The sequence below is a fragment of the Apteryx mantelli genome, chromosome 1 (genome assembly GCF_036417845.1).
Source record: "Apteryx mantelli isolate bAptMan1 chromosome 1, bAptMan1.hap1, whole genome shotgun sequence".
In the NCBI taxonomy this organism is placed as follows: Eukaryota; Metazoa; Chordata; class Aves; order Apterygiformes; family Apterygidae; genus Apteryx; species Apteryx mantelli.
Genome location: NC_089978.1, coordinates 32,469,829 through 32,491,678, shown reverse-complemented (window position 1 = coordinate 32,491,678; position 21,850 = coordinate 32,469,829). Strand labels below are relative to the sequence as shown.

Sequence of the window (21,850 nt, the reverse complement as noted above, 5' to 3'; positions counted from 1 at the left end):
TCCTCCAAGCAGAGCTGGCAAGTAGATCTCTTGGCTTTGGGAAGGGAGTGAAGGAGACACTTATGCAAGTTGAGGAAGGCTCATTTTCCTGGCAGGCATGGAAGGATCCTGCATGCCAACTTCTGCTGCAGCTTCCTTTTTGAGATGGTATCTTTTGGAGCTGAGTTGGGGCAGCCTGGTAAGATGAGAGAATTTTGGACATAGAACATTATGGAGGGCAAAGGATGAAACATCTCCATTCACAGCCTCTAAATCCCATCTCTCTCATTGCCTAAACAGAAACTATGAAACCCTGTGGTCATGGAACACATTTATGTTCTGACCTGTTCAACTGGTGTTGCTCATTGCTGTCTTTTTCTAAAGCCCAGTAACTCTGAATTATATGTTACTCCATGGGAAGCTGACACAGTTACCTTCAGGTAAATTTAATGATAATTTTGTCCATTTTCAGGAAGGGTGTTTGTCTTCAACATCATCTCTGCCTATAGTTGTTATCTTGTTCTTGAATCCATTTTGTACTACTGGCAGCTACAGCAGTTGCACATGCTGGTGTGCAGTATTATTGTCCTTGCCCAACAAAAGCTTGAGATCACTGCCTAGAATAATGAAGCTTCAGTAATTCAAGTTATTTAGTTTCAGCTGAGCGGTGGGGAACAGCAAGCACATAGCATGCACCTTCTATGCGCTGAATTTCCCCAACAGTTAAGAGATGCTTGAGCTGTGCAGTTGTGGTCAGGCTTTGGTCAGCTGCTGTTTGCAAAAAAAAAAATTGCAAGTTTTTGGAGCTGTAGTGACATAAGATGGTACAGTTAGCATTATTGCATGAGTTCTCCAATTTGCAGTGTAAAATTCTTCACTTCCCCCTATTCCTGGGGAATAGGGTGGGAGGAAGGTGATGAAGACTACTTCATCAGATTGGGATGCTGTGCCAGAACAAGTGATTTTCATTTATTCATTCAATCCATTTGACAATGTTCTGTTTATAATTAGTTTCTGTCCCAGTTAAGTTGCTTGCATGGGCCTTTTACAGAGCTTGGGAGAAGAATGAGGGGTGAAAAAGGGGAGAAACATGACAGCTAAAGAAAAAGAAGAAAACACAATTATAGGTTGTAAAGCACATATAGCCAGGCAAGAGACAAAGATGATGGTAGGGTATTGAAATGACCCCATGGAGTAAAGGTGAGGAAGAGCATATAGTCAAGCATATTTAAAATTAACTAGATTTAAATTTGATTACACTGCTCCGAATACGTTTGGATTTCCGTATGATGTTTTACTGTTGATCTTCTAGGTCAAAATGTGCATGCCTGCAGCTAACTGCAAGAGGCTGTAGTAAAATTTCACTGTCTCCAAGCACTAGAACTTCTCGTGGATACAGTTATAAAAGACTGGAGGGACCTGTTCCTAGTGGGTAAGAAACCCAGAATTTATACTGTTTTTTTATCTTTATACTGTTATTTGTCATTACTGTAGTGTGCTGATTCATTCAGGCATGCCAAGGGGAAAAGGGAGAGGGGAGGGCTGCCACAAGATCATCACAATGTACATCATCAGCCAAAGAAGTGGGAAACAACAGCCACCCCTTGTTTTTGCCCCATATCCTGGCCAGCCAGCTGCTCTGTAGAACTAGAATCCTAAAGAAATATCAGCCAGCTGCTGTTACTGGATTTGGGATGGGGCATGCAGGGAGCTTGAAGAATAAGGTGATATGGTGCTTCCAGTTTCTACTGTGGTAGCAGCCCCCATTGCAATGTGTGCTGCAGTCCCTTTAGGAGGCCAGGCAGGTGGGGAAGGGGCTGCATGTGCATTGGTGCTGGAGGAAACAGGCTGATGTGGGAGACGTAAGCCAACTCCCAAGCCAGCTGACATGCTCCCCTTTCCCCTTACCAGTCTAGGCAGGTGCTCTGAAATTGCCATCTGAGCCCCAGCATCATAAAGCTAGCAGCTCCTGTAAAATCATACGTGGCCTGGGGAAGATGCCAGTAACCTCGGGAGTGTAGGAGAGGAATTGTACAAGGTGACTTCCTGCAGTGGCCAAAGGCTGATCCCATAGGCTTGAGGAGCCCCTTTTCCTAATCCTTTGTTGCTGTGTGATGTTGGCTTATGGTTGGCGTACAGAATCAAAGCTGCCATTGTAGTTGTTCTAGAATCTCAACACTGTGCCCATCCCAGAAAAAAGTCCACAAAAGTACAGTTGTGAATGCTTTTAGCAACATTTGGTAAATCCTAAAACTTATTACAGCTAATGAAGTTCAGACAGACAGGCTCTCTTTGCTAAAATCTGTTCCAGCACAGAATGAAGTGCTCCGTTAGGATTTCTGCATTTGCATGATCTCCTCCTATAAAATAAAAGGTAACATTTATTTTTCTTGTCTACCTCTGCCAAATCTGTCTGACAGTCTCTTAAAATTGATGAGTCAAGAATCAAGGAAGTCGTGAGTTCCAGAACACTCCACACAATCAATTATAGCCTGGGTCTTTGTCTTTTCAGTGAGCTGCTTTATCTGTGCTCAGGGAGGAAGTTAATAATAGCAACTTTGTTTTGGTAATGCATTGCTTAATACTGTGATTTTTTTGTTGTTTTTCTCTTGACAGAATTTATGAGTGTAGTGTGTCATGCAGGTGTGATAAGATGATGTGTCAGAACAGAGTTGTACAGCATGGCATCCAAGTTCGGTTGCAAGTGTTTAACACAGAAAAGAAGGGCTGGGGCGTCCGCTGCCTAGATGATATCGACAAGGGGACATTTGTTTGTACTTACTCAGGTAACAGAAGTTTGACATGTGGAAGTTTATAGTACAGTTCTCCTTCCCCTGTGGTGTGTGCCCTGGAATTTTTTTGAGAACCCAACGGAGAAATATTGTAGGGTTAGAAGAGAAGTGAGTCGGTATGATCTTGACTTGCAGGTGGTCAAAAGGACAGAAGAACCTTGAAGAGCTCTGCAGTGTGATGGTGCCAGTCAAGCCTTCAAACCATTTTGGAGCAAAGCCTTTTGATTTTTCCCTCACAGGTCTGTGCATCCTGTGCAAGGGCTAGTTTCCCTTTAGTATAAATGCATTCATATTTTGCTTTCTCAAATACTGATCTTGCTGTTTTTTAATGTTAATTTGTGCTGGAATAGTGACTGTGACTTAACACACTTAGCTTCTTAGCAAACAAACAAACTAAAAAAACCCTTCTTTTTCTTCCAGGCAGATTAATGAGTAGAGCTGAAGTATTGGGAGATGCTGATCAAGAGCTGAAAGAACAAGGTGGTGTGAATGAGAGAGGGCACAGCTTTTTTTCAAAAAAAAGAAAACTTGACACTGTTTTTTCAGACTCCGAGGTTGAACTAGTGCAGACTGGCAAAGATCACGTTCTTGAGAAGCAGGAGTCTTTGTCTCAGACTGTGAATGATGAAAATAAATCAACTGTGTAAGTTTACCAGAGCAAACATAAGCATAACAAAACTTGCATGCTGCTGTTCTAGAAAGTCTTTTATAAAACTTACAGTAGAACTGAATGTCCTCAACTGTGGGTTTTTTTCCTAAGCTTTTTTTTAATTCCTGATTATTTTTTCTAGTGGGACAGATATAAATTAATATATAATATATAATAATTAATATATAAATTAATTTCCCTTAACATGTGTACCACTTGGCATTTTCTAGGAATCCCATTCATCTCCTGGGTGCACTAAATCTGTTCAGGGCATGAATCATTATGCTAATTTGAAGAAAGAGAAATCATTTAAAAATACTTCATGACACTGAAGGGTTTGATAACAAAGTAGCCACTAACAGTTATGTCCTTTGCTTCCAATCTCTAAACTCTTGTTCTTTGTAAGCCACTTGTTCTTTCCTAGCAAGAGTCTAACAAAATTTTGCTTTTGCAATGAATTATGCAAAAGCTATAATCCTGTTTTCATTTTACATTCAGGGCCTCATAGCTCCAATTTCTAAAATAAAAGCCTGTAAAGCAACCTGGATGGTTTTACCAATAGCATGGTGCAGTCTTCTCAGATGGAAGTGGGGAGTTTGTTTTCCTAAACTTTACTCCCTGCTCTGCCACACTACTTTGTAAACACTTTCTTTTTACCATCCATAAACAATTGCAAGTTTTTGCTCATTTCACAGAAGAGCATTATGTGAATCTGTGAGAAGCACCATGAAATTGCAGCTGGAAACTCTTAAAAATACCTACCAGTATCTTTTTAGAGCATAGTAGCTCTTATTTAAAAAAATAATAATAATAATGGAAATAAAGGATATAGAATTTTAAATCATAGTAGGACAATGACCAGGCATGTATTTTCACTTGAGAGATGAAACCTGGTGGGCAGCTGCAGGAAGACCTCTTCCAGTGCTTGCTGCTTGGAGTTGAGAGGCTTTTGCAACAGACATGGTTAAGAGTGCGTTGGAGGATCAGAAAGAGGATTAGAGCACATCAGTGAGACAGGCAGTATCTACAAATTCTTATTTTTCTGTAATCCTGAAATTGATAATTGCACTGAAAGGTGTTCCTATTTCGATCTTCTAGACCAGCTTCACAAATTCTGACTTGCATTTCCGTGGCTTGGAAAGTTAATGAATTAATCATTTTGTAAATTACATCATTATCAGCAACTAGCTAGATTTTACTTCTACTAAGTTCTTTTACTGTAATTTACAGGGAAGCACAGTTGTTTACTACACTGCTACCTTAAATCTCGTTAATTCCCTTTCCTGAGAATAAAAATGTTTGAAGTGTGGGATATATAAAAATATTATAGACAAAAAAGCCTTTGTTATTCTGCCTTTTAAGTAACAGTCCAACCAATCTGAAAAAACTTTGAGAGTACACTGGTGTGCTTAGTCTTAAATGTCGTTCACCCAAGCAGATTGCCTTTAAAAGGACAAACCAAATATAATCATGTAAGAATGTCACAACTTTTGGTGACCACTGCAGCTTCTGAATGTGAAAAGGACGTTTCAGTCTTAAGGAAGCCTTAAGAGTAGCATTTTTGCCATTATCAGTAGCCCAAGGAAATACCATGATGTTTTATATGGCAAGGAAATGCATATAAATGTATTAGATTGTAAGTCTTCTTGAGTAAGAGCTATTACTTATTGCTAGACATTGTACAGATATTCATTGTAGGTGAAGCTGGTATTTTCTACAACACTCAGAACATAATGAAAGTGAATGTGACTTTGATGTCTTGAAAATATATGTTTCTTAGAACCAGATACTGCTTTCCATCCTACCTCAACCTTTCCCTGCTATAAAAGACTGAGATTCTTTTGTGCTGGACTGTTGTCTATTTCTGTTACACATTCACTGCATCTCCCTATGTCTCCCTCTCTGTCCTTTGGCCCAGCAACATCTGTTTTATTTTCCTGTTAGAAAGCTACAGTGTCAAAACTGTTGAAAGCAATAGCAGGAATAAGGCAAAATTTTGTCTATAGGTACTGTATTTTGAGATGAGCTGATACAATAATCAAGTTAGCTAAACAGGATAGAATTTGAGTCTCAGCATGAGAACTGGGAAAGAATATAAAAGCAGCTGCCAATCTCTTAGTATGATGAGCTGGTTTTTACAAATACTATTGAGAACCTATCTCCTCAATTCTTAAATTCAAAATAGTCACAGAACTTGGAGTGACACAAGACTGCAGACTTTGGTGTAGTTTGTTCTTTATGAATGGAAGACTATTAGAGAAATGTGTTGCAAGAGTTATTTATGGGTCTTTTTGTCTTTTATAATTTGCTTTTGACCTTTCTGTACAGGGTTTGTCCAAGGAATTTGAATATTGCAGCCATGAGAAGGCCTGGAACTAGAATAGCTGTTCTTCACAATCACCGGCTAAAAATGGTAATAATAATAAACGGCTTTAATAGGTTCATTTTCACTGTGCTGAATATATATGTTAATTTTGACCTTTTCATCTTATACATTTAAAAAATTCTAATGAACTTTCTTCATGAGATTGTGTCACGCTGCAAGCTAAGCTGGTGTGCTGGAAGCTCTACCCCATCCCTTCTACATTATCAGTCCTCCAACATGTTCCCTGAGAACAGCACTAATTCTACTCACAGCCTTCCCTCCTTCACCCTCACTCTTCACTTCCACTCCAGTTATGAGAATCTCTGGAAATCATTCACCTCCTCTGTCCCCTGTTGTAGCTAATTGCCGTGGTGGGGACTCTGAGTGATAATGTTTTCCTAATGTTTCCCCAAAGAGTAGCATAGCAGGGAGAGAAGAAAATCTCAGAAGTTGGATGCAGTTATCTCATCCAGTAGCACAGCTGGGAGAATTTGTTCTCATCTGGGTGTGAAGTGTTGCCTGGAAATATGTGCAAAGGAGGGAAACTGTGGTAAACTTACTCTGTGAGTTTCATTGCACTTAAGGAATGTGCATCGGATTTCCCTATGAACAGTCAACAGTGCTGACCTTTCTGGAGCTCCCACAGTTAATTGCCTTTCTTTGGTGGGAGAGGAGAAGTCTTGCCACTTCTGTTCATTTTATTGAAACCGTGTAAATAGCTTGTTCGGGCTTTGGTTTAGCAACTTATGTAAGCATGGGTGTAAATCCTTTTGAAGTCAGTGGGACTTAAGCACTTACTTAAATGTCTTATTGAGTGGGGAACTCCTTCCAGCTCATTTTGAATGGTAATTTAAAATTAAGATGTTTGTTGCACTGCAATAAGTGTTTGGGCTTTTGAAACTCAGTCATATCCATACCTTACAGTAGGTTTAAAACTTTAACCCCAGAGCCTTAAAATCCAGATGCTTTCCTGTGTTGACCCAAAGCTACATACAGCAACGATACATCACAGCCTTTTCATTAGCTTTTGTTCTGTTTACAGGAAGTTGATACATTGGTGCACAGTGCCAGCTCAGATGAAGATAATAGTTCTCAGCCTCATCAGTCAAGCAAAACAAAACTAACCACTGGAACAAAGAAAGGAAAAGAAAGTAGGTTTGCAGAGCTATAAATACAGCACTTTTTGTAGGCTTGTGCCCCGTCAGGTGATAGACTTAAAATGCAGACAGTGATCTTTGCATATGTACAGGCCTATTCTCCACATAATAATGATGATGATGTCCGCATATAACACTTAGGCTGTCTTACCAGAGCTTAGCAGTACAGAAATTAATACTACCTTGCATATTGCAGTGCATTAACTGCTACAGGGCAGTCTTTTGCCTGGAGATTTGATCTTGGGAAATGCTGAACAGTCATGAGAACAGTTTCTCAAATACAGTGCAATTCTGGGAAAGTCAGTCTTGCGAAATATTATCGTCACATCCAATACTTGTTCCAGACAACAAAAATAGAACAGGATATAACGATGGGGGCAGGGGGGAGTGGGCTCAACCTGGAGAGAGAGTGTGAAACAGATGATATTTGCATGTGTGTCTTGTTTCTGTTTTAATTACAGTTTGTCATTCTCTCCAGAATGAAATTAAAGGTGGAGGAGGATGATAAAATGCCATGTGGAAGAAATCAATTTGGAGTGGGATTTGAAAGGAAGGGAGAGACTAGGTTGCTCCCCGGAGACTTGAGCAAGTGCTTTAGGAGTTGCAGCAGGAAGTGTAGCGATGAGAGGTGTAAAAGGGCAGAGCTGTGTTCTGGCCTTATAAATAGCGAGGAAGCTCCGTACATTTTGGAGAACAAAGGAAGGTGTGTACGTAAGAGTTTAGAGCCAAGCAAGGGAAAGGCTTTGGCCCGTAGTGTCACTGCTGACTTGCTTTAAACTGATACTGAAAAATAGCTTTTTATATGTCCATTGACAGAGTCCAATCAGCAGCAGAAGGAAGAACATCCGATGCAAATTGGAGAGACTGAGCTTGCTGGTGGGGACGGTGCAGAATGCAAAAGGAAGAGTCTGTCTCAGCAGGGTGCTGCCTGTGACCTGTCGGCTGTGCTGGATGATGCTTGTGCTGTGAGACAGTCCCAAAATGTACCACAAGAAGCTGACTGCAAAGAGGAAAAAAACAGGCAGGCAAAACAAAAAGCATTTTGTGAGGAGGCTGATGGTGACAGGGCACTTCTGAAGAATGCTAATGACGAAAATATTTATATACTGGATGCCACAAAGGAAGGAAACGTGGGGCGTTTTCTTAACGTAAGTAAAAAGTTGCATGTGTTTTCTTAGTTGTTTTGGCTTAAATAAATAAATGATGTATTTGCATAAACCTGAAAGCTTTCATAAAAGTCTGTCCTTGCATAACCCAAATGTGTGTTGGGCGCATGTCAAGGCAGATGATGTGGGGCTTCCTGCACGCTGAAGTGACAGAACAGCCAGTTGGGTTGTGCAGGCCGGGAGTGCCTCTCTAAGATGCATAGGATGTAATGGGTGTAGTTTTTGCCAGCACTAGGCCCAGGAGTAGAATATCCCCAAGTAATGTGCAATATCTGTCTCCTGAATTTTGAGTGGCCTTTCTACAGTGGTCCAGAGAGCAGGTGGCACATTTTAGTGAACCACAAGCCTTCTCCCAGCCTCATTTTTTGTTCCCAAACCATTGTAAATTCTGATTCAAGGTAAATTGTGTGATACCCTAGGAAGTTTCTCTACAGTTCTATCGCAGTTTGAGAAGGTGGTCTTGCATACTGTGTAGATATCTGCTTAATAAGTGTCTCTCAATTTTGAGTTGACAGAAATAGTAACAAATTTCAAAGAACTCCCAATTAATATGAATACTCCATACGCACATCTGCACATACTCTGCACTTAACTTATTTTCTCCCCATTGGCATCGGTACATAAATATCTTCCAGCAAAATTCTTGCATAGTTTAAGCTGTTCCTCATTGCAGAAGTAAGATGATGATGAACAGTCCATCTTTCTCAAACCTTTCTTCTGCATCTGTGACCATACATGTGTTCCTATACACAGCCGACTGACCTTTAGCATCTTGTACCCATTTGCCAAAATACACCATCATTTCATCTATCACTTGCTCCCTAGCACTGCTCTCCTGACTGACAGTGTGATATGTCTGTCACTGATTATTTGTGATGCATCCTGCAACAGATGAGGAAAAATTCTCACCATAAATTACTGGAGGACAACTTGATAAAAATAACTTGATTTTTCTAGGAAAAGTACTTCTGTAAAATGACAGAGATAATACTTTAAAGAGTCATAGCAAAAATCAGTGGTAGTGGCATTGAGAATAGAGATTTTATGTTGATTGGAGAAGGGGAGGAAGGAACTACCTTTAATAGTGACAGATATCTGACACAAAATAGGTTCTTCAGCCAAAGACTAGGTGTTTCATTGATTTTAATCCAAACATTCTGTTTCACAGCACAGCTGTTGCCCAAATCTCTTTGCACAGAGTGTGTTCGTAGAGACTCACAACAGAAGTTTCCCGTGGGTGGCGTTCTTCACAAACAGGTGAATTTAAAAAAAAATGATATCGTTTATTTAAGGCACTAGGGGAAAAAACACTTCTTAGCTATTAGGAAAATTTATGCTAAGTGGGCAGATGTTCAGGTCATGAAACCATAAAACTATGTTCTTGTTGGTGACTTCTTATTGTGCACTGAAGACTCGAGGAATACAGCTATTGATTATTATTACTAATGAGTTTTTCTTCAGTTTTGCACTGAAATGTGAAGTGAGGCAAGCTTGATTTTTGATGCATCCCTTTCAGTGATAGTCATCTTCAGAGGAAAAATAGATTTAATTCAGAATGGTCATTCTGAAAGCTAAGATACATTGATCCCAGTGTTGCATCCCAAAGCATGGTCAGCAGATCTGGATCCCATAGGGCAGGGTTGGAGCCTGCAGAGTCTTAAGGCCGAGACACTTTGTCTGTTGGCCCAACAAGCTGGCTGCAGGCCTTCTCCCCACAGCTACTGAGAGAGGCAGGGCTCTGTGTCACCTCGCATGTCCTGGAGGATGGCAGAAGGATATTCAGAGATTGAAATTTTCCCTGGAAGCTTAAGATGTGGGTCTTACCCCTGTGGATGACACGAAGGAAGCTAGAGAGAGCTGGTGCCAGTGGGGCATAAGATGAAGAAGACGGCTAAGCTGGGGAAGAGAAAGGTTCATTGTAGGAAAGAAGCAGAGCTGATGGTTGTGGCACTGGGAGTGTTAGGTGAGAATTTACAATACAGAGGAGAGGGTTTTTTCCAGAGAAGTGAAGACAAATGGACTCCAGGGAACACTGATCCTCTGGGGAGCCTAGCAACCCTGGGCCCAGCCCTTGGTCCCATGCTAACACAGATGCACTGTGATTACCCTGTAAGGAGAGATTCAGAGGACTCTGAAGACAATGTTTTGAAATACAGCAGAAAGAGATTTTGTTTTAGCTAAAGTCTCTTCCGCAGGTACTTGGTAAAGGAAAGAAACATATAGTGAGGTTTGAGGCCAGTGAAGAGAAGTAAAAGTGGCCAGCAGAAGACAGTTAGGGAAGAAAAGATTTTGCTGAAGGAATGTTCCTCTGGCTTGTCCTCTCGCTTTCTAGCAATCAGCTGTTTAGAAGTTTTCTACATTAAGGACTGCATCTAGATCATCAAGCTTAATGGTGCATCTTCTATGAGCTTGCCTGGTCCCTTTTTCATCTGTTTGACATTTTTGTCCTCCAGAACATCCTAAGGCAGCGAGTCCCATATTGCAATTATGTGCTGTTTGAAGTCTTCATTTTGTTTGTTCTCAGCCTGCTGCTTGATAATTCACTGGATGTCCTTTATTTGTCCTGTGAGAAATATCAGAGAATTGCTCCCTTCTTTGTAATACTCATATTTTATTGTATCTTCCCTCAGTTGTCTGTGTCTCAAATTGAAGCATCCTAGTCGCAAGTATTTAATTTGGTATTTGTTTCAGACAATGAATTTCCTGCGTAAGAAATTGCTTCTCTTCCATTTTTGTCATAGTGGTTGGTTCATAGAAGGGGTATGAGGAGCATGCATTTACTTCGAGTCTTGGGCTTTGTGCACAGAAACAGTGGAATTCCATTAAAATGGAGCTTGTCAGACCAAAGATGATAATATTCATCACCAGTGTATCTATGGATCTGTTTGAACTTAGATGATGCACTGTACGTAGTGAAAAGAACAAAACTGGTTGTATTCCCATTTGTATGTTTTCACTGATACATGCTCTTTTTGTGTGTGTGTGTGTGTGTGTGTGTATGTTGTTTCCCAGAATTTACCTGGAAGTTAGAACAGGTTGTTTAGACTCTGACCTTATGGCATTGCTTGATGAAATTCTTTTCTCCTAGCTATGGGTATTTACACTCTCCGTAGCTTTGGTAGGCAAAGCAGCATGCATGTGCCAGAGACTCCTTGTACGTCTTGGTTCTCCCCCAGCAAGCTGTCTGTGCAATGCTTCCTGTCCCCTTCTGTTTTGGGGTCTGCATGTGAGTTGTTGTTGACGAATTGTAAGCACAGTACTCTTTCAGTTGGTTCAAACAAATTGACCAAGTGTTTTATTTCTTAGGCATGTGAAAGCCGGAACTGAACTTACGTGGGATTATGGTTATGAAGCTGGAAGCATGCCAGAGACAGAGATTTCATGTCAGTGTGGATTTCAGAAGTGCAGGAAAAAAACCTTATAGGCAAAATTTTCCTATTGTCAGCACTTGGTGTACCTGGAGATTCATATACTGGAAGGGACTATGCAGTGAACAATGCACTTCAACAAATCTGTGGTGCTAATTATGTCCAAATAAAATGCCTCTCATCTGATCATTTTTTTTAATTCACATTTAAATTTCATTTTTATAGTTTGCAGTCAGAACTGCTTGTCATAAGAATAAGCATAAAACTCTTCCTAGATTATTTCTGTGCTCCTAGTCTTTTTTTTCCTCCTTCCTTTTTCATTCACAAGCAAAGTTCATGATATACTGGAAGAACTCATCCTTCTGTACAGTCTGCAACAAAAACAAGATTGATGCAGAGCAACAGTTAGCTGATGTTATTTGTGCCCTTCCAGAAGGCTGAGTTAGGAAAACTCAAGATTTCTGAAACTCCTATGAATGCAATTCGGTCTGCTCGGAGGTTGCCAGAAGGTAATGAGAATGATCTAAATATACCTAAGCCTGGTAGATGCAGTGAGACAAATAGTCTTGAATGGTGATGAGGTTAATCAGAACAGTTTTGCAGAGCTGTGGTTGTGCTACAAAGTGAGCTGGGAAAGTCCTGCTCCTTCAGGGGAGAGATGACATTGCTTGTTTGTTTGATTGCATCCCTCTGTGTGATTATGACACACAGAAATCTCTGAGAAATCCACTGTGCCTCATTTCAGTGTCATGATGTATAATGAGTATTAGGTGGGACACAGAAGTCCCTCTTGCCGTGGGGTTTGTCAGCAGGTTGGTAGGAAAGAAAGAGGCTATATTAGATGACACCGAGTGCAGGTGAGTGAGGAAGCTGTAAAATTTGATAGGTGCAATATTCTGTCTCTGAAATAGAGCAAGGCATGGGTATGCAGAATGGGGTAGTTGTGGCTTTTGAGTATGCTGGAGCCTTGTGCAAAGAAAGCAGATTTTAAACTGCCTGTAGAGTTCACCTTACCTTACCTTAACTTCCTGAATTTCAGAAGCTTGAGTTTTCTTGGTGTTGATACTCCAGAAGGTCGTGCATGTAAGATCATGCAGAATTGTCAGGTGATGTTTGCTCAGCCATTAGCAGATTTTACCATTGGATTTCCTGCTTTACAGAGCAGAGACAGAAACACTGTTTGCAAAAGGCAGTGACCATTTAGGCAATTGCATATGGGAAAGAAATAGGCTCGAGACTGCTGTAGCCACAGAGTAGAGATTCCAAGGCTACATCTATATTGCAAAATAAAAATGAAACAGAAACCAATTCTTGGCCCTGAGGCCAAGAGGCTGCAGACTGGCTAATGTCTACATGGCTTAGGGTTAGACCCCTTTTAATTGGTTGTGTCTTTGCTTTATTACTGTGGACAAACATGGTACCTGTGGCCAAAAGAAGCTGTTTTTTTGTTTTGGATGCTTCAAAAGGAAAAAAATACAGGATTGTGTTGCAACACTGTCAAGAGTGTTTGTTTTTTTGTTTTTTTTGTTTTTTTTAATACTGACTGTGGATACATGTCAGATGCTTTGGAGTGTGGGCAATTGCGTGGGCATTTTGGATGGGGCATTTAAGGGTGCAGACACTGACAGGATAGCACTGGAGGACTGTGTGGATTGGAGCATGGATCAGTCTCATCCACACTGCCTTGTGGAAACAGCTGCTTTAGTGGATTGTCTCCAGAACAGGGCCTGGGACATGCCCTGGGGGGAGCTTGCTCCATCCAGAACAGAGCTGGAGGCAGACTACCAACCAGCAGCGCCCTTCAGAGGCCCAAACTTGCTCCCTGACCGATGGGTACGTGGCAGTGTATCCCAAAGCAAATCTGCTGTCTAAGGCTTAGCCAAAACAGTACAACGCAGGAACATCTTCCCTGACAAAAATGTTTCAAGTGTAAACAGAAAACAGATGTGCGATGGCAGCTTGAGTGGGAGAGATGCAGCTAATCCCACAAATTCACCCACCAGACACCTTCTTCTAATGTTTGTTCGCTTACTAACTGAAGACTCCATTACAGCTCCTACGCAGATTCCTCATTAACCACCACTGATGCGCACTACAGATGCTGTATGACTTTTCAGAGCTTCCTGTATGGTCACACTGGAATTGGTATTGTGACTGGGATTTGAAATGTAGGCTGCATAGATCAAGAATGTGGTCTGGCAAGAGAAAGAGCACCATGGTATGTGTCCCAAAATCTGAACAGTTTTGTTACCAGACAATTGCATTAATGTGTCTACTAAGGCTGCTCCATCTCCTTTTCTGCCTCAATTCCTTTATGCATATTGTAAGCCATATGCCTCTGTGTTGCTGGCTTCCCATCATTTGCAAGAGAGATACCTTCTTCCTTCCTTAGTTGGATATTTGGGGGGGGGGGGGGGAGGGGAGGAAACTGGATTGGGAGGTGGTCCTTAAAATCCTGCCTTGCTTACAGTGGAGGGGAAGGAGTGAAGGAAAGGGAGGTTCATAGTAGGTTTTTCTGATCCTAGGAAATGGTGGGCAGGGAGAGAGGCTCAGACCTGCACACTTACTAGCTTTTACATGGGGATACCAAGAAAACTGAGGTGCTTCTGGAAGCATTATTTCATTTCAGATCCCCTAGCAGGGCAGGATGGGGTTCCTACATCCCCAGCAAGAGAGGAGGGACTCTTAATCATAAACGTTAAGCTCACTCCTAAGTACAATTTAATCCTCTGTCAAACATCGCATTCAGCTTTGCTTGCCCAAAGACATGCTGTGTGCTGTGCAGAAGGGGACTGCGGGTAGAGGAACCGAGATGAGAGGCATGATGTTGTCAGGTACGTACCAAAACATGCTACAATTTATCAGCCTTAAGGAGTGGAGGGTAATGCTCTATGCTGGGAACCATCAGCACAAACAATTTCATGGCTGGCTCACTGGCACTGCCTGTATTTCCATGATGCTCTCCAACCTCATGGTAATCTCAGTATGCATGAGGATTTAAAGCCCTCTAAAAATGGATCTTTAACAGACATTTCAGAGCTGTGGGGAAGCCTGAACTCGGTATGAAACCTCGACTCTTCTCTCCCCCAGCCCTGTTTGAGAGCCTGGCGTAACATCAAGCCAACCCCTCCTCAGCTTTTGTCCTAGTCACTGCACTCTGTGCTTGTGTGTGGTTTCATCGTACAACTTCAGGACTATGTACAGAAGAGCAGGGTTACTCCCAAAGTTGGGATAGAGGAAGAGGAGTTTGGACTTTCCCCACAGACCTGGCTGCTTAGCACACATACTGGGAGTGGAGAGGGGCTCTGGTTGCTTCTCCCCAGCCTGGAGGAGCAGGGCTCCTTAAACTACAGCTGATTTATGAGGGGTTCAGGCCTCCATAAGGGATGCAATTCATCAGATCAGGTGGAGGCTGGAGCTCCCCAGCCCCAGGTCTCACGCAAGGGTAGAGTTCACCTTCAAGGGTCGCAACCACCCAACTCTGGGCACATAAATTGGAGGAGGAAACAAAGGCCCCCACATGCCAGCATAGCAGGGAGGAGAACGTCTGTCTCTGACAACTGTCTGTCCTCCCTGCCTCCCCACACACAGACCTGCTCCCTGTCATGTTGCTAACCTTTGTGCCTTGCCTCTTGGTGTCCCATGCCTTTTCCAACCAAATCTACCCTTTGCCTTCCCTGCCCTCCTCAGTTCTCTCCCACACCTCTGTCACCACTAGATAGCAGCAGTTAGCATTCAGCTTGGTTGCTTCTTGCCTTGTTGGAGATCTGTCTTTGCTTGCGGGGATTATGTAGGAGAGCATCAAACAATGTCAGAGATGTCAAACTGCCTGGCCAGCCTACTAGTAACCCTACATTGGTATAAGCCTTTTAAACAAGCGAGGATATGGAAATTATCTTTCCCTCTCCAAGCTTACTCTGAATGTGGAAGAACAGATGGAAATAGCACAAACAATTGAAGAAAAGGGTACGTTTTACTGTTGTTGATTGTGTTTTCCAGATTAGTGGCAGGAATTACAGTACTATTAATGTCCATACTGGGCTGGTGAGCAAAAGCTCTACTTCTTGTTGCAGAACACAGGCCTGATGTTTCCAAAGACAGAATAGTTACTTGCTCTATGTGGTCTGCGACTATCTGAGAGCCTTTTGTCAGCGTGAATCTTACTCTAGATGCACATATTTATGAGACAGGGTTTACCTGTGTTTGTCAGGTCTGTGTTCAGACTGGTGCTTCCTCTTCCTCCTCCTCCATATGAAGATACACTAGAATAAGGAGTTACAACCCAGCTTCTAGTCCCCTCGCAGTCTGATGCCTTCAGCGCTTGTCGCTCCAAGATATGAGATCATAGCCTATACTCTTGCAAAGAACACACGATTAAAAAGTAAGTGCTCCTTCGTTGTAGCTATATTAGCACAGGTTCTGCTGAAGGTGACTGGCGAGTATCCTCTGCAGATAATGGCTATATCAATTAAATAGGGGTTGTAATAGTGCTTGTCTGAACTTGATCTCTGCTCAGTTACCGTGTTGCACCTATAGCTTTATCAGTTACTCTGCTTGTCTGCCCTATGCAGCTCAAAGATTGGCATATTTCTGAATAGGGTCCCTCATGTCATTTGTGTGTACTTTCAGCAGAGTATCATGTAAAAGAACTAAGCACAAGCACCAAAGTAAGAATAGGCAGCAGTGTTCCAAGTGAAACACCTCTTGGAGCCTATGGGATGATGCATTTGGGCCTTCTTGTAAGCCTGTGAGGGATATCAAAAGACAGGAAGAGTGCCTAATGGGAATTTAATCTCATTGAGATGTGGAGCAGGGCTTTGGAGATGCCTTGAATTCACAGTTTCCACTGACCTGAAGAGAAGCAATTCATTTAAGAACATTGACAGAGGACCAGCTGATTCAGAAGTAATTCTGAGACCATTTTAGGGTTTTTCAGTGCGGTGTACCTTGTTTTTAGTGAAGTGATGTGGTCTGATGTTGAAATTTGCTGACTCTCCACAGTCATCAAGACAGTGAGCAAGGCTGCCCCAGTTGAGGCATTCTGATAGGGGGAAGCAGAAGGGCTCCAAGAGCTACCAAGAAACAAATATTAGTGCCCAAGGTGAGTGTTCAGTCAGCTGAAGATCTGCTATAGCATAGGTGTAGGAAAAAAATGGTTTGGAGCACATTTACGTTGATGTGTTTTGCCGGAAAATTACTGAAAGAGCTAATTTAAAGCTCCACTTATTTCAGAAGAAATACATGATTCGGAATCTTTCAAACAGGGATTTGGAACAAGAGATCACAAGAGGTTTGTGCTGGGTTTTCCTATACAGAGAACTTTTTTTCCTCTGATAAAGAGTAAACTTTTGTTAGAAAAGTTTTCCTAGTGTAGGAATCTTAGGTACCTGTGAGAGCACTTGAATCCATTTGACTCGTTCAAGTATCATCTAGATAATAGATACCAGAATCGACGTAGTGTATCATCTCAGTAATAGAGATGCAATTTAACTGTAGGTTGGACACAGTGGCCAACCTTAGCTCTTAAATGCTGCATTTGGGAAGGCACAAAGGGACTCAGGAAAATAGCTGGAATATGTGTAGCAGTACTGAAAGCCAAAGCTGTTTCAGCCAGTAAAGGGAACTGGTCTAAAACTGTCCCATTTTGTATTTGGTTTGGCCACTCAGTGAGCCAGAACGTGCCTGTTAAGTTGTGGGGGTGAAACTATATGGAAGGTGGAAATCTAAGTTTTGTTTCCTGCTGAAATTAATTATCTCATGCAATGCAGCAGGACTTCATCTAGGCCTGAACCTTTGTTTTACTGGTCTTACTGTTTCCATTAAATCTTGAATCTCTGATGTTCAAAAAGCTTGCAGAATTACTGCACCTATGTGAAACAGGAACAGGAAATCTGTTGTTTTTGTGTGTTACATTGTAAAAAATGTACAGAGTAATGAGCTTCTCTTAGTATTGTTTGTGCTTTGTGGTTAGCTAATGCATGATCATAATCTTTTTACAAGGGTAACAGATCAGCAGATAGCTAAAGGGGATCAGCCTATGTATTACCCATTCGATAGGCTTATGAGTAAAGAAGCACAAGCAAAGCTCTGTTGTGAGGAGTTGGCAAGACAGGAAGTCAAGTATCTCCAGTCACCAAGGACAAGTCAGTCTTTGACCTTCTGACCAAAAAAACTGCAGGTCAGTAACATTTGGATAGTTATAGTTTTGGTCACTCAGATCTCTCATAGAGTCTGTTAAAGAAAGCTATGCTGTGGCCAGAGGTTATACCTAGTCTCCTGAGGCTGAAAGGATTGTACTGAAATTCCCTATTGGAGGTAATGTAATCTATGATGGATTGGGACAGCTACTCCCAGGACACCCAGTAGCCTGTTGTTTAAAACACTTCTGTAAACTGTGTGCGTTTCAGATCTCTGCAGGCCTAGCGGGGATTTTATCCAGGTCTTCTGTGTTCTGGATGAGCACTGTAATTAGTGGGTACTGAATCAGTGTATTACAGAGACCATCACCACTTCTTCCACCTGAAGGGGGCCTTGTCATCCATTTCTTTTGGCTCATTTGTTTGTTTTGTTTTGTTTTGTTTTTAAAGAAAGTACTAAGTTCCCAAATTTTTTGTACCTAGAGCTAGACGGCTGACCGGTCAGAGCTGAAACTTCAAGGGCTGAAAAATGACAAAATAAACATGACCGCTTTGGAAGTAACACAGAGGCAGCACGTCTGTGAAGTTTCCTCCAGACTGGTGCAGGGCATTTCACCAGATCAAAAGCATTTAGGAACTTGAAACCCCTCTCTTTGCTACCCGTATTTCAATGATTTATTGTGCGTGCTGCTACTGTTGGAAATATTGATTGTAGGAGGAATCCTACTGTCTGTTTGCAATGTCATTGACTGTCCCTTCCTTCTAGGCCAGCTATTAGAGAAGTTGGATGTTACCGTGCTCCTCTGCCAGTCCAGCATCAAACTGTCCCCTGAGGGCTCTGCTGGCCCACACACATCTCTCTGCCTCCTCAGCGAATCTGTCCTGGTCAAGTGAAATATAAACATTAATGGTCATTGGGGAGGGGGGAAGGTTCTCTTCTGGGATGACTTGGGATGTTCCCTTCCTCATGAAAAATCACTTTGGAAATATCTGTCTGAGCCTTTTGAGGGCTCTTCCTCTTCCTCCCCCCTCCTCCCCGTACTGCAGAGGGGGGGGTCACTCCCCACGGTGCGCTCGCCATGCCCCTCCGTCTCGCCTCCCGACAGGCGCGGCGGGGGGGGGGGGGGGGGGGGGGCGCCCCTGCCGGGGGCGGGGATCGAACCCCCACCTCCCACGGGAGGCGGGGCGGGAGCCCTCCCTGGCCACGTGGCCCGCGAAGCGGGACCGATTAACTGCTCATCTTCGGCCCACGCCGGGGGACGGACGGCAGCCAGGCAGCCAATCAGCGCCGGCGGCGGGGTCGCCAGCGAAGCCCCGCCTCCTGTTGCCCCCAGACCCGCGCTTCTCGCTCCCGGCGCAAGTCCGGGCAGCGGGCGGTGGCGGTAAGGGCTTCAGCGGGCGCTACTGAGCATGCTCCGTTCCGGGGTTGGGCACGCCCACTTCCGCGGCCGCCCCGCCCCGCGCGCGGAAGTGGGTGCTCGTGCGGGCCGGCCTGTGACGGCAGGGAGCGGAGGGGTCCCCCTGCCCTGCCCTGCCCTGCCCTGCCCTGCCCTGCCGTAAGTACCACAGGGGCGGCGGGGGAAGGGAGGGGATAAGGAGGGCCACGGGCAGCCCTCACCGCACGTCGTAGTGCTCGCTGCCCCTCGGTGCCTGGTCCCCCTCCCCCTCCGGAGCTCAATGAATGGGCCGGGCCCTCCCTGCCTGAGCTCCGGGCGGAGGGAGGGGCTGTGAGGGCGCCCCAGTTCCCCCCCTCCCCCCCGGGCGGCGGCGACCGTTGCGCCGCCGCCGGGCCCGCTCGCCGCCGGCGAGGCAGGCGGTGGCACGGCACCATGGCTGGGGGTCCCCGGCGGCGGCGGGAGGCCCGGGCCGGGGCCTGGCGCCGCGACGCCTCGAGGCAGCGGGAGGGCGGCGGCCGAGCCGGGGTGCGCTCGAAGCGCGGGGGGCGAGAGGAGGGAGCGCGTACGTCTGCCGCCCCGCGCCGGCGGCGGGGGTGCGAGCGGCGTGTGCCGAGCGGGGGAGCAAAACAACCCTCCCCTCCTCGGGCCTTGCTGTGTTGGCCCGGTGCTCTCGGCCCTGGGCGCGCCTGGTTTCGGGGCGCGAGGAACCGAAACTTAACCTGAGAGGCACCAGCCTTGCCCCGTAACAGATGACGTTGCCTTTGCTCTCTTGAGGAACCGAAACTTAACCTGAGAGGAATCGATGGCGTTACCTCTGCCCTCTTTCTCATCTGCACCTTTTTTCCTCAAGCCCTGTTCTGTGGTGCTTAGTACACGTAGCAATGTTGGAACTGGTAGTTCCTTACAAATGGCACAGCTATGTTTAAAATGCTGGAAGCAGCATGTCAGTAGAGGACAGGGTGTTACTGCAGGGAGATTACCCCCTTGTTCAGTGCTTTAGGGAGTATCTGAGGACCTCTGAGACTTACAGCTCAAACACCTCGCAAGTAGCTGAGTTTGGTTCTGGTAAGCAACCTCCAGTCATCTCCATTATTTGGATCAGATATGGTAACATATGCCTTTCTAAAGAAAAGATTTTTTTCATGCTTTAGATCTCTTAAAATATCTCCCCTGTAGCAAGCGAAGGGTGGTCAGAAAAATGGGTTTTATTTTGTTTTTGTTTGTTCTGAAAGTCTTGCAAAGGCTGGATGTATTTATGCTGCTAATGACTTGGGGGTGGGTGGGAAGGTGCTTGTGCAGGTTGTGCCTAGCTGGTGTGTGATTGGGACTGCTTCTTTCCCCACAAAGTGCAGATGGAGGAAGCAGTGTGTGGTATAGTAGGCCTGCAATTTCCTTCTTTCTCCTTCAATAAATTGATTCCTGCCCTATGATGAGCTGAAGAGAAGAGCTGAACAGAAGCTATGGCACTGGGTTTAGGTAGTTGGGAGACTTGGGTTCTTTTCCTTACCCCACTAGAGATGTGCTCTGTGACCTTCTGTGCCTCAGTTTTCTCCTGTCTAAAATGTGTAAATGGTATTTACTTGCAAGGATGCTTTCAGAATTGGTTCAGGAAAATAAATCATTAAATAAACCAGTAATGTTTCAGGAAGATCTGTTTGAAAGTTGTGTTATCCTGGGCACTTGGCAACAATATTAGCATCTCTCTTTTTGCTTTCTGTTTTGTTTACTGGTTTTCTCCATTCTGTCACTACTGAAAAAAGCTGTGCTTGTCAGTGTGTGTTTGCAGGAAACGGCTCAGGGCTCAGAGAAGCAGCCAGAGGCACGTGATTGCTTCTTTCTCTTGACTGCTTCTCCTCTATTTTCTGTTTTGCGACTTCAGCTGCTGTGTCATTAGTGGAGGGCTGTGGAAGCCTGCTCTAGCTGGCCCTGCTTTGAGCAGGGGTGATTGGACTAGATGATCTCCAGGGGTCCTTTCCAACCTCAACTGGTCTGTGACAGGCCTCCAGCTTTTATAGATTAATTAGTCACCTCTAGTCCCTACGGTCTACTTCAGTAGCAGTAATAGTGGAAGCCACCTGTGAAGAGTTGCAGTAGGACTTTGTGACAGTGAGTGATTTGACTATAAAATAGCACTGATAAGTGGAAAGTGAGGCGTGCAGCAGAGCAACACTCCTAGCAGTGATGGCCTCTGAACTACCTGATACCAATTAGCAAAGAGATCTGGGGTAGTCCTATGAAAATGTTGGCTCCATGCTCAGAAGCAGTCCAAAATATGATTGAAGTATTAGAAATTATTAAGAAAAAAAAGAAGAGAAAAATACAGAGTGCCATTGTGCCCTTGTATAGTCTGTGGTACCCCACCATTCTGAAGGTTGTTTGCTGATCTTAGATACTGAGAGATGACAAGGATGATCGAAGATGTGGAGCTGTTTCTGCAAAAGAATCAACTAAATAGTTTCAGCTTCTTCAACTTGAAAAGGAGACTGTTCGAGGGGAAATAAGAGATCTACGATAACATGAGTGTTACTGGAGTAGTTGAGTAAGGAACAATTGTTTCTTGCCTATTCAAACAGGAGAACTGGGGTGTCAGATGAAACCTGTGAGTGACAGGCTTTAAGACCAGCAGAAGCAGAGGTTTCTTTAAGCAAAATATAATTAAACTGTGGAACTCAAACTATGCCTTTACCCCTTCCCTCACTACAAGAGCAGCTGGCCTGGATGTGTTGCCCCATTTAGCTCAGTATCCTATCCCTGCTCTCCCATCCTTGGGAGGATGTACAGGAGTGCTCCCTTTGTGGAGCTAGGCTAGGGAGAGGAATGGCCAAGAGCTGTCCTTCCAC

At 43.9% G+C, this 21,850-nt stretch overlaps 1 protein-coding gene across 1 annotated transcript in view; it reads left to right on the top strand.

Annotated features, from left to right (window-relative positions):
- Positions 1 to 21,850, top strand: part of SETDB2 (SET domain bifurcated histone lysine methyltransferase 2) — a 50,661-nt gene that overhangs the window by 8,102 nt on the left and 20,709 nt on the right. Inside the window, exons 8-15 of the mRNA XM_067301885.1 lie at positions 1,292 to 1,411; positions 2,596 to 2,765; positions 3,192 to 3,414; positions 5,749 to 5,833; positions 6,828 to 6,936; positions 7,759 to 8,090; positions 9,277 to 9,365; positions 11,415 to 11,522. Coding sequence (XP_067157986.1) covers positions 1,292 to 1,411; positions 2,596 to 2,765; positions 3,192 to 3,414; positions 5,749 to 5,833; positions 6,828 to 6,936; positions 7,759 to 8,090; positions 9,277 to 9,365; positions 11,415 to 11,522 — 1,236 coding nt within the window. The remainder of the gene's footprint in view (positions 1 to 1,291; positions 1,412 to 2,595; positions 2,766 to 3,191; positions 3,415 to 5,748; positions 5,834 to 6,827; positions 6,937 to 7,758; positions 8,091 to 9,276; positions 9,366 to 11,414; positions 11,523 to 21,850) is intronic.